Here is a 19,149-nt window from a genome sequence, read left to right as displayed (position 1 = left end):
AAATAAAAAAAAAATAATAAAATAATAATATAAATATAATTTTTATAGGAAAGAATAAAGAAAAAAATTAATATCATAATACACTTTTTTGCATTTTTCAAGAATTAATAAGTCATGTTGTGCTAGCCTAAACAGTTTACGAACGATACTTCAAATGTCAACAGATCATCGACCTTTTCAATGTCAACTTCTCAAAAGTGTCAACGTCAACCAAGTCCAGTTTCAAATGGATTTGCATTTCGCACAGTAAAATCAGTAATCGGAAATGGCTTCTTTGCGGAGCCCGTCTTCGCCCTCTGACGGTTACAAAAGGTTTAGTGATGACTTCGCGAACAGCAGCATCAACAATTACGGCTCCAATGTCACAAGTAAACACGAGGCTCACATTATTCACTGCACAGTAGTTGCCGCTACGAGTATTCGCTTTTTTGTTAACAATACATTCGTAATGCATATTAAAACATTTGTTTAATTTCTCACCTCGAGGTCTACGTCTCTCGGATGTCAGCGCTGAGAGAGTGATCTTTAAGCGCCCTATATGGCTCAATGACGTAGCCGCTGACTCATAAACCTAACTAACCTATACGTAATAAACACTTCTAACGGTCGACCTAATTCCTTCGGCGGCTTAGTAAATAAAGCTGCATATATATTTGTAGCTGCTCACCCACATGCTCTAGATTTGCACTTAGCCTAAGTCATAGCACCAGTCACCAGATATGCACAATAATTTAATAAATTAAATAATAGATGCAATTACATTCAACTCAGATTTAATTGTTGATATGTGCATAGTATCATTGTTGCTTGTTTAATCAAATATGGTTCAAAGTTTTATCAGTTGCTTAATTTCCTTTGACATGGCTTAAGCAAGGCTAGTACAGAGGATTCACACTGTTATTGGTGATTAGAATAATCCTTGCTATACCAAATAAAGGCTATAAACACATAATGTTATTTTAGAGAGTACAAAGTTGTAATGGTATAATTTGACATTCTGAAAATGACTATTACTTTGCTTTACACACCATTGCATGCAAGTTTGCATAATCTCTAAGAATGCTACAAGTTTATTTAAATTTATAAAGCAACTTGTTCCAAATATTGTTGTTTTCAATGGCTTGGTGGCACACCCAGGGTTGATCTCCAGCAGCAGCAATTTAGGGATTAATACTTTCTGAATTGTCACTGGTATTCCTGCTACCATCTTAGGCTGCATCAGCACTTGCCGCAATGTGAGATTGCTGTCAAGGGCTAACTTGTAATGAAATAAAACAAAAGATAATGATTGTGTAATTCAGGAAAGTTTAAGATAGGTGACCTTCAGTGACAGCAATGATATCTCTTAATTATTATTGTTAACTCACAAAGTGCCTACCTGTTAATCATTAATCAATTAATATCAATTCATCTTATTTCATATACTAATTATATTCTCTGTAATCTGAATTATCTAAATAAATCTTCTATAGATGCTCCTAATTTTTGAATGTTTAGGTAATTATGTATTTACATTGAGGCTAGGTAAAATAAAAACAATGGAAGCGTAAAAAGGTGTGATACCTTTTTACGCTTCAGTTTAAATCAACATTTAACATTTAAATCAACATTTAAATTATTTTCTACAGTTCAGAAAATAATTTAAATGTTGCTAATGATACCTCCTGGCTCTAGCCATAGCTATAAAGCCTTGAGCTAGGTTTAGCTATCTAGTTAGCAAAAGTATGTTAAGCTACATTCTGTAGTTTATAAAATTGAGTCATTTTGACCCTCTAAACTTTTTTAACAGTTGTTTAAATTAATAATGTGTGTGTGTGATGAGAGCATTCCTGCAAAATGTATATACAGGTCAGATACTGGGTCTCAAATGAATTCCATACCTTTAGCCTAATTAGCTTAAGATCCCATATAAGAAAGTTATATCCTTGTCTGTTATTTATAAGTGATAAGAAAAAATAGAGAGATAATAAACACATTGACATGTCACTTCTAGGTTGCCTAGTCAAATTGTGTACGGATAGTATTAAATAATATTTGGTAAAATTATATTTACGAAATCCACTTACCCCATAAGTTATTTGAAAAATCTTACACCTGTTGAGAGAACATACCCTGCAGAGTTGAAAAAGTGAAGGTTGCCTTGTTCCCCTGTGCACAACTGTGTAGTTGCCAGGTATAAGCATGTGGGTGTTAGTGTTAGTGTTATCGATATACTCTTATGTGATCAAATGTTATATCAAATGAAACCTTATTTTACTCTATATCTTACTGTGTTAGATTGCCTTACTAAAAACTTGGTTCAATCATAGTTGCCTGGATTTTAGGTGTAAGTTTTGGGGTTGCCGAGTTCGAACCCCAGCACGCACCTCTAACTATTCTAATTTCACTTGCTCCAACGGTGAAGTGGAATAATGAACATTACAATTATTTCTATTATTTATTAATTACTTATACACATATCAATTACTTCTTATCATCTATAAATAACAGATGAGGGTATCTATAAATTTCTTATACCGGATCTCGCAGTAAAGTTGATCAATAATCGTAATCGATACTGCTCAGTGCCAGCATTCAATTTCAAGTAGCTTTACCGTTAACGTCAGATATCTTAAGGTATAACTCAAACTTGATCTACCCGATATTTAATTAATAAACGGGTAACCTATGTTTATTATAAGGTCGTCTTGGATAGACGACATCAAATGATTGGGAGCCGGAGGACACGCGAAAAAAAAAGAGTGAAAATTGATTTAAGAGAACTGTGCTACTAATTTTATAAATTTAAAAAGCATAAAAAAAATTTCGGAACCGACAGGATTTGAACCTGAGACTCTCTACTACGAATGGATTACAACAATATCTAAACAATTGATTTCGTATATGGTTTTCTCAAACAAAAAACTATAAATATAGACAAATATGGTTTACGGTTCGAATCGACTTCCAGAGAGGACGTCATGAATAGTGTCCCAACTTCCAAATGAGATGAATCATGGCGTTATCAGAAGCTTATCTGGAGCAAATGATAAGGCGTTATCTTTTACTCTCCAGTGTATGACAAGTAGTCTGTATTTACGGTGGCGAAAATATGACGAGTATAGTGCAAATTCCCGATAAACTTTATGATGCATTCAGAGATTATTGGTATACGTTTAAATCGTGTGAGTTATTTGTTAGATTTTTAATTTAATTGTAAGTACGTCAAAACGAACTAAGTACGAATTAAAACGAGAGCTTAGGAGCAATTTTTCCCTTAAAGTATTTACTATATTTGTACATAATCTTACCTGATTACCAGGGTACTTTTTAGTTTGAATTAAGTAACTAAGTGTTATAATTCAAATGAGTGTAGCGTAAGTCGTGAGAGGCTGCGGGATAATGGGTATCGTGTGCCAGTACATATAAATTTAGTCTAATTGTCTAAGTTTCATTGTTACTGCGGCACAAAGCTCGTCACTCGCCATGTTTCATTACGACAGCAGTTACCGTTAGCAGCAGCAAGGTCGAATGGGATTTTGTAGGCAATAACTTAAAAGTAGCTATATTTTATTTGCCTTTTTTATAAAATAACTTAAGCTGACCCAAGCTCAAAATTGTACATGGCTTCGTGTTATATTTATGAAATCTCTGCATCTAATATACGTACTGGTTCAAATAATTCTTAAACTGCAGAATCCTTTATATGAAATAATATTTAACATAATATATTCGCACGTGGAAAATAGCAATAGATACTCGGATAGTTGTAAACGCGCCTGGTACTATTTAATAGCAATGAACGGATTGTTCGAAACCGTACATTTGCTAATCGTATTAGTAGATACTGACCACTGCTGAGTGCTGACAACAAAGTTTGTTTTATTCTAATTACATACTCGTACTTACATTCGCTACTTAACAAAACTATGTGCAAAATGTACATAGTCTAGTTTCTTATATTTCTATGAGATAGGTAGGTAGTACTTTAAAATGATTGTTCTGAGATGGAGGTATTTACCACTTACGTAAATTAGCTGTATAGTGGAAAATACTACTACTAATAATACCTATATAGTATCGTTTCAAAATAGTTTAAATTTGCCAAAAGCACGATTTGCACTTGTCACTTACATTTAAAACGTGCGTTTGACTGCGAACCTTGACCTCTTTAGCTAATATTATACAGTGAACATTTACTGATTGATAAGGGCAGCTGACAAGTAAATAGAACGTATGGAAACATTCTCCTTTCGTTAATAATCAAACAAGTAAAAATAATTATATACTGACTTTTATCACAGAATAACCTAAAAGTACCTACTAGCGTACTTCTTGTTACATCGGAGGTTTAACAAGAAAATATAGTTTAAAACGAAAAGTAGGGTAGGTGAATAAATGTTCACAAGAATGTTTACAAGCAGCGTCCCGATGCAAGGGCCGCAGTGTGGTGAGAGCGGCGTAGCGCACAAGCTGAGCAGCACGTGTTCGCAGACAGCCGGGCGGCGGACGCGGCCGGCGACGCCACGCTTGAGCTGGGCAGCCGCTCGGCGCTGGGTGGCGGCCTGCCCGCGTCGGAGGACGAGCACTGGGAGATGAACTACCACGAGGCCGCCATCTACCTGGAGGTTCGTCCACTCTGCCCAGGACGTGCGGGCGCGCCGCGCACCCTGTTAGGCGGTAGTTTACGATTGTTGATGAGTACGGTGTAGTACTAATTTTATTCTTATCCAGACCATACAAAATACAAAATTATTAGGATCGACTTAAAATTTGCACACATCCAGGTAACTATTAATATGGATGGAAATTATAATTGCGCGAGTAGTTATGGGGTATGGATCCTTGAGTTTCCTTTACTTCTTCGTGCCGTTTAGTCGTGTTGTACTTCCAGGAAGGTCAAAACAATGAGAAGTTCGACTCGCACCCGTCCAGCCCGGAGGAGCTGCCGGCGTACCTGCGCGTTCACAACCCCTGGTACCACGGCCTCGACCTGCTGGCCTCGCTCGTGCTCATCCTGCTGGCCTTCAGCGAGGACCCCGCCGTGCCCGCTTTCAAAGTGCGTATGCCTCTTTTTAGGAAAATACATGACCTTAAATACCAATACCATGGGCTTAAATGAATACCTTCTTTGGGAGCTTCTCGGATTAGTAGAGATTGGTAATCTGTGTTTGTAATGATTAGCGATGTATAATGAGGAGTGCGCTCGCAGCTGCCGGTGTGGGCGCACGGCACGGTGGAGCTGCTGGCGCTGGCCGTGATCGGCATCGAGCTGCAGCTCAAGCTGAAGTGGATCGGCTGGGGCACCATCCTTAAGCACAAGCGGACAATGATTAAGGTACGGACAACGGTTATTTATTTTATGCTTATGAGGATGTATAACCGTCCAGTTGCATCCATTTTTCTCGCACTTTTCCATTTGGGATCAGCTCCTACAGGCGGCCACCTGCACGGGTGCGAGGTGCGAGTCGGCTGGACTGACGCGCCCGTTTGTTGTTGCAGGGGATAACCCTCCTGCTCATGGTTCTAGAAGCGGTGGTGGTGCTGTGCCGCCAGTCGGCGCACTTCCGCGCGTCGCGCGCGCTGCGGCCCATCTTCCTGGTGGACACGCGCCACTGCGGCGGCGTGCGGCGCTTCATCCGCCAGATCCTGCAGTCGCTGCCGCCCATCATCGACATGCTCGGTGCGTGCCGCGGCCTGCGCCTCGAACGATCATAACCCCAGAGCTGCCTCGGGCATACTTTACTCCGCCCGACGTTGGTGATTACCCGACAGCAGAGAGGATGGGTTGTAATGTACTTTTTTTACCCGAAGGATGATATCCTCAGGCAAAACGCAATGTAAATTGTTGTAAATTTGGAATTTACATAAACACGATGGTATTAAATATTGTTACTATTTTACTACCTGTTCCAGGTCTTTTGATGTTCTTCGTAGCGACGTACTCGCTGCTGGGCTACTACTTGTTCTCGGAGCACGTGGACAACGGCCACTTTCAGACCATCAGCGACTCGTTCGTCAGTATGTTCGTGCTGCTTACGACGGCTAAGTAAGTGCACTTCCGAATGGATCACTTGAAACATTCTACAACAACTATCGCTTCCACACTCATTCATCTACCTTGCTGTGTCCATAAAGTGCTACTAGTTTTGGTGCAGTACGATTTTTGTATCAAGGAAAGTAATCTAAAATGAAACAGACGCACGGATTAAAAATGAGTGATATCCAGGCAATACTGCAATCTATGCTCTATATAAAAAACTCATAAAATGCACTACAAAGATAAAAAATATAACAATTCTACTATATAAATCAAAAATCTTAAGACTACTTAAAAAAAAAAACTAGCGGACTATAATATTAGTACGATGGTACGCGTGCATTCGATCGTTGTCCCATATACATTGCGATTTGCTGTTATTTGTGAAGAGTTATGTACTTATCTCCGACAATATTTATCAGATGTTAATAAAAAATAGACAATACATGTTTGATAGTATACACTTTCAAGTTAAAAAAGAATTATAAAAAATAGCCTATATGTTGACCCGGAATATCAGCTACCACTATACCTAATTGTATTTAAATCCGTTCTGTAGTTTTCACGTTATGCCCGGACAGACAGACAGACAGACAGACAAAAATTAAATAAAAATCTGTTTTGGACTCAGTATCGATTATAAAGCAACCCCCGTCAAAATTTTCAAAATATTTCAAATGTACAGAAATCTTCCAGTTACAGTTTTATTCTAAGTATAGACAAGTAGCCCGAAGAAAGGGTTTTTCTCACTTGACATTAGACTATGCCATCAGGCCAGAAGTCTGCACTAAGGAAAACGTCCTTGCACCGAACCTAAACTTCGAGTAGGTACATAGAAGCTAAATTAGTTTTGCGCCGGATTATACAAAAAGTTAGGTTAGGTAATAGGTTAGGTGAGTTAAACACCCCTGAATGTATATATCTGTTTTGTAAATTTTCGTAAAGCATTAATTTTGATACTGTTGGACGGCACTCTGACAAATTTCGTTGAAAATGAGTGTCTTAACACCCAATACATCTCGTACAAATATTGTACGTAGATGGTTCAGCAGCTGTTCGGGGTGACCCGTTACACTCACACACAAACACACTTTGGAACGGAGTCTGGTACACCGAATAATGCGGATTGTGCTGGAAAAGTGGGAAAAAGGTGTACCTATCTGTGGGAGACTAAAACTGTGTGTAATTTACGAAATGCTGATGATAGAGCGCTTCGATCGAGCGGGAGCGGTGCCATCAAATGAAGCCTAACTCCATGAATTTCATCAAAGCGGCAACGACTTCTCTCTCACGAGTATACGCTTAAGAAATAAACATCTTGAATTCGTGCGTCTGTTCACTGTTTCATTTTAAGTTTTACTTTTAATTGATTTATATTTTTGTCACATGTCTGCCATATCTAGTGTGTAAGCAAATAATGAACTGCGTTTTGATGAGATTCGATTTCAGTTTCCCGGACGTGATGATGCCGTCGTACGCAAAGTCGAAGTGGTATGCGGTTTTCTTTATCCTCTACATCATCACCGTGCTCTACGTGCTCATGAACCTGGTGCGTTTGTTTCATTTTGTTATCATAAACCATGTTCCGTTTACAAAAAAATCTTATTTCAAATTCTGGGCACACAGATTATGAATAATTCCCACATTATTAGTCATTCCCAAATTATTAATGTCAAAAAACAATACATGGCTAAGTTTGTTGTGGGCTTCGTCTTAGACCTGGACGCGTTTGGGACGCTCGCAGCTTTAGTTTTAAGTCTACGAATATGGTAATCGCCATCATTTCACTACCGTATACACATTTCTAATGGAATGTATGCATCAAAAGTGCCATCTATGGGCCTACTTGAATAAAGATATTTTTGACCTTGACTTTGATTCATGCATTTTCCTTGTTGAAGTTAAACTTCTTTAGGCGCGACTAAGGAGTAACTCAGATTTTTTCTGACGGAAGTAACGCTTACGTTAGACGTCTGTTTAGTTGATTGGTCGTAAGTATATGTCATGCACTCCACGCTTCTTGATTTATGCGCCAGCTAGTGGCAAATATCATAATTAACTAGGATTATTTATTTCCAATATTTTCAAACGGATCCATTGTGAATAGCAAAGTGAATAAAAATTCAACAGTTTATAAAAAAAAATTAAATTGCAAAGTTTTTTGAAAATCTCTAAATATATTAATAATTTTTTAATTAATTTGTTTATTTATTAATAAATTTTCTGACGATTGCGACATTCTATAATATTCAATGACAAGGTGATATTGTCATGTGCTGATCTAACGTTCAGTTTTATACTCTCAATTATTCTATTTACTAAATGAAAATACATATTTATAAAATGTGAAAGTGATATTAAATATTTTAAATAGAATATGAAATGAAATAGTGAATATTAAATGAAATGGCGGTGTCCCAGGAACATTTTACTCTGTCTTCAATAAAAAATTATAAAAGTTTTATTTCAACCGCGCGTAAAGGTTACACGCACAGACAATTTTTTTTTTGGATTTTCCATGTTTCCTTTAAAAATGTTAGTAACTTCAGTTACAAGAGCTTCTATAAGATAAAACATTAGTCTTTCAAAGCAGAAACTATATAAAAACAAAAGAAATCAGGGACCCGGCTAGTTGCTACCCGAACGTAATAATTTTTTTTGTATTGAATTTAACGAATCAATATTTACTTCAGAAATTAGATACTAGCAATTGAAGTACCTAATTATTGTTTTTCATTTTCCGCGCGCGTAGATGCTGGCCGTCGTGTACGAGGCCTTCACGCGCATCGAGCGGGACAAGTGCCGCGCGCTGCTGCTGCACCGGCGCGGCGCCGCGCGGCGCGCCTTCCGCCTGCTCGTGTCGCGCCGCGCGCCGCGCGCCGTGCGCCTGCGCCACTTCGCCGGCCTGCTGCGCCACTACGCGCCGCACTACGGTGGGTGCGCCGGCCCGCGCCGCGCGCCCGCCGCCCGAGTACGAGCCGCGTGTGCTCCGCAGGTCCGCTGGACGTGTTCCTGATGTTCAAGCAGCTGAACCGCAGTGGCACGGGCGCGCTGTCGCGCGGCGAGTTCGCGGCGCTGTACGACGCGCTGTCGCTGCGCTGGGCGCCGCAGGCCGCGCGCGCGCCGTGGCTGGGCGCCGGGCCGCTCGAGCCGCTGGGCCGCTGGGCGTCCGCCGCCGTGGCCTGGCCCTACTTCGAGCACCTCGTGTGTGAGTGCCCCGTGCCGGCAAGGGTCGCGGCCCGCGTCGTGCCAACCGCTCGCGTGTTACAGACGCGCTGGTGCTGGGCAACGGCGTGGCCATGCTGCTGCGCGTGTGCGAGGCGGCGGGCGGCCTGCGCGACAGCGCGCGCCTGCTGTGCGCGTCGTGGGACACGTGGCTGTTCCTGTCGCGTGAGTCTCCGGCCGCGGCCGCTTCGGCCCGTTCCATTGACGCGATGTTGAGACTGAGCGCAGGCGCGTGCCCGGCAGTGTTCCTGCTGGAGGCGGGCGTGCGCGTGCTGGCGGCGGGCCCGGCGCGCTACCTGGCCAGCGGCTGGAACGTGTTCGACCTGGGCGCCACGCTGCTGGCGCTGCTGGGCGCCGCGCTGCTGAGCGCGGCGCCGGACCTGTTCGTCGTGGTGGTGTTCCGCCCGCTCAGGTACGGCCGCGCCTCGCCGCGCGCGCCCGCAGCCACTCACGCCTCGCGCTTGCAGGCTCATGCGGCTGTACAAGCTGAAGAAGCGCTACCGCGACGTGTTCGGCACGCTGGTGCTGCTGACGCCGCTCATGTCGTCGGCGGGCTGCGTGATGCTGGTCATGTACTACTTCTTCGCCATCGTGGGCATGGAGCTGTTCGCGGGCGCCGAGCTCCGGAACTGCTGCGTGTGAGTTGGCCATTCATTGCGTAGTGTCCGGGCTGAGCTGTTCGAACTGCAATCCAATAAACATCCAGTGTTGTGTCATTTAACTAATTTGATTGAGTCCCGATTCTCGTATCCCCGATGCCGAATTGGTTCCGAGCAATTGTATCAGTCTTATAACCGTTGCGTCATCTAGTAGTAGTCTACTGTAAAAGAACCATATCACTGAAAAAGTTCTAAAAGATTCCAAGTTTCTTCCCTGTAAGATGTTCCCTTCCCGTTTCAGGAACACGACGGTGGAGGACTTTTACAAGTTCTCGTCCAACAGCTCGACGGCGCTGGGCTACTACTACCTCAACAACTTCGAGAACCTGCTCACAAGCGGCGTGACTCTGTTCGAGCTGACGGTCGTCAACAACTGGTTCATCCTCATGAACGCGTACGCCATTGTCGTGGGCCCGTTTAGCAGGATCTACTTCATGGTATGAGCATCACTCTCTCGAGGAATGGTTCCTTCGAAGGTCACAACTACTGCAGGACTATTTAAAACCGGGTTTTAAAATGTGTGATACATGGAGAAAAGTATTGTTTAGAGATAAGTGCCCGTTTTCACTAAATCTAGGTAAAATCTAGCCTAAATCAAATGCCTAATAACGTATGCGATATCTATAGAAAAATTCAAATTCAAATTCATAATTTATTTATTTCAAGTAGGCCTACTTGAAATAAATAAAGTGCTTGTAACTTTTGAAACGTCAAGTATGTATGTTTGTAGTGACTCTTCCACCGGTTCTGAAAGCAGATTCTACCGAGAAGAGCCGGCAAGAAACTCAGAAGTAGCCCTTTTCCAACATCAACATTTACAATCATTTTTCTATCATGCGGGAGATGAGAGCGAGGCTGGCTGCTTCCAATCTACATTGTCATTAAGGAATTCATCAAATGTATAGTAACCTCGCTGTTTTAGATGAGTTTTTACATATTTGTTATATATATATTGGTAGGTCAAGAATTACCTTAGGAATCATGTTGTAAAAGGATATACTCTACCCCACACAGGAGTTCTGTACCTTTCGCAGACAATATGCAGATATCACAAATTAATGTCCGTTTCTGGCAAGTCGATTGTTAATATCAGCTTTTTGTTTATAAAGAGTTATATTTTGTCTCACAAAGACTATATTATTATAAATATATTTCGAAGCTACTGCAAGTACACCTATTTGTTTAAATTTTTCACGAAGTGATTCGCGTGATCCAAGTTTATATATTGATCGTACAGCTCTTTTTTGCAGTATAAATATACTTTCAATATCTGCAGCTGTTCCCCACAACAAGATCCCATAGGACATAATACTGTGAAAGTATGCGAAATAAACAAGCCTAGCTGTTTCAACATCGGTAAGCTGTCTTATTTTCCTGATTGCATATGCAGCTGAGCTGAGTTTACTCGCTAGGCTTTCTATATGGGTACCCCACTGTAGCTTACAATCTAAGGTCACTCCTAGAAAAACAGTGGAGTTTAATATTTTTAGTGTTTCTCCATTTATTATGATGTTTTTATCAATTTTTTTCGTTAGGCAAAATAAATTACAAACACTGGGTTTTCTTAGCATTTAAAAGTAAGCTATTAACGGTAAATCAGTTTGACACATGAGACAAAGCACGGTTTACGTTGTCAAAATTATCTTTGTTTCGATCATGACATGGTGTGGTAGATCATTTATATACACCAAAAATAATAAGGGACCCAAAATTGAGCCTTGTGGGACACCCATTAAGTTAGATGATCCCTTGGACTTTGTGTTTTTTACGCATACCCTATGAATTCTATCACTTAGATACGAGGCTATTTAATTGAGTTCAACGTTTTTGATACCATAATGGCTTAGTTTTAATAACAAAAGTTGAAGTAAGTTATTTACATTAAAATGATTTAATTAGAAGTTGATAAAGTATAATTTTTTTAAAGACCTTACTAAGAGTTGGCAAGATTGAAATAGTCCTGTAATTGTTAAGGTCATCTTTATGACCGGATTTAAATTAATTTACTTTTCATTATAGGTTCGGAAAAATACCCATATCAACACATTCATTAAAAATTACGGCTAGATAAGGGGCAATAACGTCAACAATGTCAGAAATAGCCATCACCGACATACCCCACAGATCACCGGGTTTATCCAACTTTAATAACCTGAAATTCTTAACAATATTCTAACGATCAGCAGAGGATTTAAAATTAAAAATAAAAAGAATCACGATCAGCCTAACTTTAAATTACAAATTTCAATTTTAACAAAAAAATATACATAACCAAAATAAGAACAGATCCATACTACATAAAAATAAGCACACAATAACACGCAAATTATCACAAAAATAACAATTAACAAATACAAGAAAAATGGCTCACGTGACCCGATATGTACAGCACACACAATGTTCTTCATTGAGATCCAACGAACAAATGAATTTATGACGGTACAGTGCTTGGTTTTATAGGAGGGTCGGTATCGATGGGGGATGCGGCTAACAATATTTATTGCAGATATATGTTTAAAATTAAATAAAACATTGCACTCATATATACCTACAGTAGCCCAATCAATAAATTTTAATTTATTATTGACATTGATGTGCTTAAAGTTGAATATTTTGTTAAATTCGTTGTTTATAGTTTTAAATAGTGCACTAAAAAGACTGTCCGGATGAAAATGTTCACACGCAATACCAGGGATTTTGGCAGAAATTTCACGTTTGAATCATGCAATTTCGGCATTCTCAAAATTGCTAAAATCACCTGAAGGGGGTCGGTATACACTCAATATTATAAATCGCTCGAGCTCCACACCAGATAGTTCTGCAATGCGTTCAACAGAAAGACCCACTGTGTCTTTTCGTTCTTTACAAATTATATTATTACAAAAATTAAAGATCCACCGTGAATTGCAGTCCTTCTGAAGAACGCACTTGACAATATAAATTGATGTTTACTGCTAATTGTGAGCTAGTGAGCCAGTGCTCTGTTATACACAGAATATGAACATTGAGTTTCTCAACAAACAGCTCTATTTATAATTCTTTGCCGGTGAAGCTCTATATATTTTAGTGTACAATGTTCATATGGCAGACCTTCTACGTTGTCTTACTATCTAGGTTAAATCATTATAAGAATTCTTAATAGTAATAGCGCAAGTACTTGGGGTCAGTAATAGAAATAGAAGTACTTGAAGTACAATTTGTAAAAGTATCAATTGACTTTCTTACAACAGTTGTAACCGTATCATTTAAATTGTAAGCTAGCAAAACGATGTCTGCTGCTTACACTTTTTAGGCAGATACAATTTATCTTTTGTATAAAACAGTAATTGTTCAATGCATCTTATAATATGATGCTTTTTGACATTTAAACTGTCACCTAACAATAAAACAACATTTGTATGCCTATCTAAATTTTTTTCATTTAGGCTATTAATGACACAATCAAAACTAGCCTAACCAGTCACTGAGTGGTTTAGGTAACAATTCATAATAGGACCAAAACCGCTACCTAGCTTGTCAGATGTTATTATACTTTATTTTAGGTTTAGTGGACAAATTAGAATTTAAGGATACAGGAACATGTGTGACATGTCCAGACCGCTCTGGGAAAATATCTAAATTGTCAGTGAATATATTACTACAGTCTTGATTAGGTATTGGTATGTCATGAGTACATTGATATTTATATATGACTCAAAACGAACCATATTATACAGTCCTAGGGCTAACAACTCATCAGCTGCGTGGATTTGCCCATGGATCTGCTTTTGTGACAGCTCATATTTGGAAGTGACAGTTGTCATGGAATCGTTTCACCAATCATTAGGTGATAACTATCGTGGACGGTTGATGTATGCCTAGGAATGTCCTCAGTTTAGGCGTTACTTATTTAGGCATTGCCTTACTTATTTAGCACTGAGTCACGCCGTTCCCCGGCAGGTGTTCTACCTGTTCACGATGGTGGTGCTGACCATCGTGGTGGCGAGCGTGCTGGAGGCCTTCCGCTTCCGCATCCAGTACAAGCGCAGCACCAGCAAGCGGGACGGTGAGTAGCGTGCGGCGCGCGTGCGGCTCGCGTGCGGCTCGCGTGCGGCTCGCGTGCGGCGCACTCACGGGGCTGTTCCGCAGAGGAGAAGCTGCTGCACGAGGAGGTGCACACGAGCTGGGAGGAGGCGCAGCGGCTGGGCGCGGCCGGCGCGCTGGCCGACGCGCTGCGCGCGCACCTGCCGCCCGGGGTGAGTGGCTCACACCGCGTCCCGTCTGCGCACGCACCTCGGCGCATTGCCAACTGAGGTATGCGTAGTCAGCCGACTAATCTGTAATGCTGGGTGACTTTAACATGAGTGAGCCTACCTGCAAGCGCATCGTCTAAGATGTAATTGTTTCAGAAATTTTGTGGACACGATCGATTGACATGGTTTATGTCAATTGAATCCTGTTACGATTCGGTACGGTCGTACATTGGATCCTGTCCGGTGTAACAGCAGTGTAACTTAATAGTATCCAGCATACCACAAAGCATTTACTCTAGCAATAAATTTTGTTTGAAAAAAACCTGTTTTAAAGTATTTTACTTCTGAAAGAGGATATTTTACCTCTGTAAGAGACAGACGCGGTGATTTCGTATTTATATCAATGAGAAACTTGCCAATTAAAAATTGCATTTAAGTGGATTTGTTGCTGCACAGTAATATTGAGAATTCGGTTTAACGTTTCTATATCATTTACGACTTTATGTTTCCGTACCTACCTACTCTTTTAATTATAGAAACCAGAAAAAAATGTAGTTGACAGTACATTGTGTAGTAATGTATTTTAATTATTGTAAAACAACTTGTTATGACCCACAATTCTAGCAAATAAATTATTATTGTTATTGGTACACATTTCATCTTTTGGCAAGTTAATCGTAATTACTGTAGAAATAGATTTCTCCAAAGGTCATGCAATAGATATAACAATAAATACCAACATATTGATACATATATGTTGGAGTATTTCCTTTATCGGGTAGCGCATGATAATCCAATGGTCTTGAGTAATCAATAAAACCACAAATAATAACTCAGAGCGTTTATTACGCAGGAACGTTCCGACAACTACGGCGACTCGCTCGCTTCTGAGCTGAGAAGGGGAAAACACACTGTTTTATGGTCCAACCGCTGATGGTGGGGGATTTTGTGTTGTTGTAACTACTCAGCACTGCACGTGCGTTTGTTGACTCATGGTGTGCGACGACAGGTGTTGTTATTGTTGTTGCAATTACACAGCACTACACGTGTGATCGTCAATTCATAAATTGCGCCGACATATATTCTTTTAATAGTACGAGAGGTTTGCATCCGAAATCAGCAAATGTGTCTAAGTCGTTTCCTGCTTTCGGCAGCAAACGTAACCTAACTCTTGAACGCGAGCTCAAATAAGCACATCTACCCGATCGGGAAATTTGCCTAGTAAATATGTATTTACAAATTTTGTGGAAACGGGCTTATTTTGTAACTATGTAAAATGTACATATAGCTGTTTGTTTTCCAAATAAATAAAATTATTATATTATATTACGTACCTTAGAAAATTTTCAGATTCGAACGTTTGCACGCAGCGCAATCCTAATCTGAATAATTACTGTGAAAAATTTACGCAAAACTGGAGCTCAGGAAGAACCCACGTGTCGTATCCCCGCATGGGCGCGTGCTGACGTGACGTACCCCTGCGTGGGCGCGTGCTAACGTGTCGTACCCCTGCGTGGGCGCGTGCTGACGTGTCGTACCCCTACGTGGGCGCGTGTTGACGTGTCGTACCCCTACGTGGGCGCGTGCTGACGTGTCGTACCCCTACGTGGGCGCGTGCTGACGTGTCGTACCCCTGCGTGGGCGCGTGCTGACGTGTCGTACCCCTGCGTGGGCGCGTGCTTACGTGTCGTACCCCTGCGTGGGCGCGTGCCGACGTGTCGTACCCCTGCGTGGGCGCGTGCTGACGTGTCGTACCCCTGCGTGGGCATAAGCTGACGCGGCGCCGCGTACTTGCAGATGCAGGTGACGTTCGTGGGCACGCGGCCGCGCACCAAGGAGGTGCTGCAGCGCCGCATGTACCAGAGCGACATCCTCAAGTGGCTGGCCGAGGACGACGACAGCGAGGGTGAGCCAGAGCGAACGCTTCCCGAAGGGGTGCACCCATTTCAGCACGAGACCCAAACTTGACCACTTAGTATATATACACAATAAACATCTTCAGCAAAAGGCTGAAGATGTTTATTCACTTTAGCCTACCCCCGAAGGCCGGAAATTGTTTCAGGGCGGCGCTATTTACTTTTTCAAAATTCAAAATTCAAAATTCATTTATTTCAAGTAGGCCTAATATAAGCACTTTTGAAACGTCAAGTCTGTCTGTTTGTAGTGATTCTACCACCGGTTCGGAAGGCAGATTCTACCGAGAAGAAGCCGGCAAGAAACTCAGCAGTTGCTCTTTTCCAACATCAACAATTTACATTTTGCATTTTAACATTCATTTTTCTATCTTGTGAGAGCTGAAAGCGGAGCCGGATGCTTCCAAGCAACCTTGTCATTAAAAAATTCATCAATTGTATAGTAACCTCGCTGTAATAAATGTGTTTTAACAAATTCTTTAAACTTGTGCATTGGCAGGTCCAAAATCACCTTAGGAATCATATTATAAAAGCGTATACTAAATCCCACAAATGATCCCAGTACCTTACGCAGACGATATGCAGATGACACTAATTTATGACCATTTCTTGTAAGTCGACTGTTTATGTCCACTTTTTGTTTATAAAGACTAATATGTTGTTTTACAAATACTATATTGTTATAAATATATTGTGAAGCTACAGTAAGTATGCCTATTTCTTTAAACTTCTCACGGAGGGATTCGCGTGATTTAAGTTTATATATTGACCGTACAGCTCTTTTCTGCAATATAAATATAGTTTCGATATCAGCTGCTTTACCCCATAACAAGATTCCATAGGACATAACACTATGAAAGTACGCAAAATAAACTAGCCTAGCTATTTCAAGTAATCTGTCTAATTTTTCTGACTGCGTAGGCAGCCGAGCTTAGTTTACCCGCTAGTGAATCTATATGGGCACCCCACTGTAGCTTATTATCCAAGGTCACGCCCAGAAAAACTGTGGAAGTCTCTATTTTTAGTGATTCACCACCTTTCATGACCCTAATTGATTATCGATTGGCATCTACACAACATTAGGTATAAAGAATGATTTTTAACAGACACGCCATCCGCGCTGGCGGCCGACGAGCCTCCCGCGCCCGACGCTCCCGCCGGCCAGCAGTTGTAGGCCGCCGGGCTGGCGCCGCCGGGCTGCGTCGACGTGCATCGGCCGACCGTCCGGTTCTGTCCAAAACTGAAAATAGACTAGCCTACTTCAAAACGAGTTATGAAAAGCAACTAAGAGTAGCCAGTGCGTTTGCACGTAGGAAGTGCCTCGCTGCGCACGGACGAGTCCTCGAGCGATGGGTGGGGGGCCGCTGCGGGAGACTACGAGTCTCAGTACTGCAGTAGTCCCACGACGCGGCCGAAGCACGCGTTGCGCATTAGCTACGTCAGAACTAGCAACGTCATTAGCTCCAGTAATAAAATGTAGTGCGGCCGCTACAAATAAAAACAATGTCACATATTCGTAACACCGAGGCGGGTACGGTGTGCGAGCTTGGTTGTATCCGTTAGTGCTCTGGCGGGCCAGCATGACGCGAAATGTGTGTGTGTTCAATATTCCCGCAACGTCTGTCGCTCGAAAGTGCAGAGTAGGTACCGTTACTATAATATCTGCATAGTCGCAAATTCCGTTTTTTTATTTACAAATATTCTGCCAATGCCCTAGCTGTAGTATTGTGGCCAAATTTGAGCTTCAAAGGAATTAAGTAAGTAGGTAGCGTTTACTCTGACGCTATAGCGTGTCGAAACTGAAAAGCGCCTTCTCAAAAGCAAATCTTGTACTAAGGGTACCTACATTTGACGAACGCGTTACAACCAGGTATTGCAGCGCGTTCAATCAAATGTATGCACACAGATTCAAGAAACTCAAAATGAAAAGAAACTCAAAAATTTGTGACGAATTTTTATAGAAGAATTAGAAACAATAAGTATTGTAGAGATTTTAATAGATAAGAACATATAGATAAGTATTTTGATTACGTTAAGTTTGATATTCATAGGGAGAATGCGAATATATAATTTTGCTTATTTCTACTGTGAGGGTATTATGATTAACTGTGATACGGTACCGATGCGGCTGAGTATTTATTCGTGTGGGCAGCTAAGCTTTATTTATGTTTGACCTTTGCCTTGTATTTTAGGAGAATCCTATTTAGAGAAATGGCATCAGTAAGATTCACTTTGCTCCAGACGCGTCGGAGGGCGGCAGTCGCAGTTAAAACTCGTTGCCGGCATTCGCTGGTGCAGTAGCCCCAGTTTAAGATTTGCTCGCTCCCATAGAGGAGTCGCTTGGCATATCAAACTGTATCTTAAATGTGAAATGGACCTAATATCTCTAATTTAAGATTCGCAAATTCTGTATTTCTGTTGTTGTTTTACAAACGCTCTGTCAGCAGCACGAGCTAATAATTATAGGCTTTGAGCTTTAAGGAAACAGCTATTTCCATTTTATTTCGTCGTTCAAGTAAGAGCAAATCTTGTAGTAAGGCTACAGTGATTGCCTCGAGTCGGCCCGCTCGGCCGAACGGTTGGCCAAGCAGGCAATTGTCCACAAATGGGACATTAATTCTAAAATGTTTACGGTTATTAATACTTAGTCCCAGTTCGCAGATGCCTGTGAGTACCGGCTCGTTATGTAAGCATTTATTAGCAAAGTGCTGGGTCGCATTTAGTCGCTTGCAGCTAATGAACAATCGGATCGTAGAATTATTGACACCAACAAACTATCGCACGAAAGTTGACAGTAAAAGTCTGGCGCGTTACCTTCATTGTTGTAGATACCAAGATTAATACGATAAAAAGTTTGTAGTTCGACAGGCGAGCTACGCGACTTACCGTAGAATTTGTTGACTACTTATAGCTCAGACAAAACATTAGAATGAGGTAATTAGTAGCAGCGACAGACAAATGTATACATACGTATGTACTTACAAGTGAATGACATGCGTTTGAGATGAACTCAGCAGCTTGAGTGTAGAAGCTTTAGTGGAAGGAGTCGTCATAATAAACGGTATTATTGTAGTTGTTGTTGTTCAGCCCGACATGCCAGC

General features: G+C 41.2%; 1 protein-coding gene across 2 annotated transcripts; it reads left to right on the top strand.

The window, feature by feature from the left end:
- Positions 1-215: 215 nt before the first annotated feature.
- LOC120627842 (two pore calcium channel protein 1-like) lies at positions 216-18,926 on the top strand. Of its 2 annotated transcripts, XM_039895931.1 has the most exons (17): positions 216-368; positions 4,474-4,607; positions 4,874-5,038; positions 5,192-5,317; positions 5,482-5,662; positions 5,896-6,028; positions 7,469-7,568; positions 8,772-8,952; positions 9,015-9,227; positions 9,290-9,409; positions 9,488-9,656; positions 9,712-9,882; positions 10,145-10,340; positions 13,843-13,948; positions 14,032-14,138; positions 15,933-16,041; positions 17,155-18,926. In XM_039895931.1, exons 1-17 carry the CDS (start codon positions 266-268, stop codon positions 17,220-17,222), a joined length of 2,382 nt encoding a protein of 793 aa, XP_039751865.1. In that variant the 5' UTR covers positions 216-265; the 3' UTR covers positions 17,223-18,926. The 2 variants fall into 2 exon arrangements, with proteins under 2 accessions (XP_039751865.1, XP_039751866.1); XM_039895932.1 differs by lacking the exon at positions 17,155-18,926 and having other exon boundaries at positions 14,032-14,196; positions 15,933-15,974.
- Positions 18,927-19,149: the final 223 nt, after the last annotated feature.

The sequence above is a fragment of the Pararge aegeria genome, chromosome 12, assembly GCF_905163445.1.
Source record: "Pararge aegeria chromosome 12, ilParAegt1.1, whole genome shotgun sequence".
Classification (NCBI taxonomy): Eukaryota; Metazoa; Arthropoda; class Insecta; order Lepidoptera; family Nymphalidae; genus Pararge; species Pararge aegeria.
This window is presented reverse-complemented; position numbering and strand designations above follow the sequence as displayed.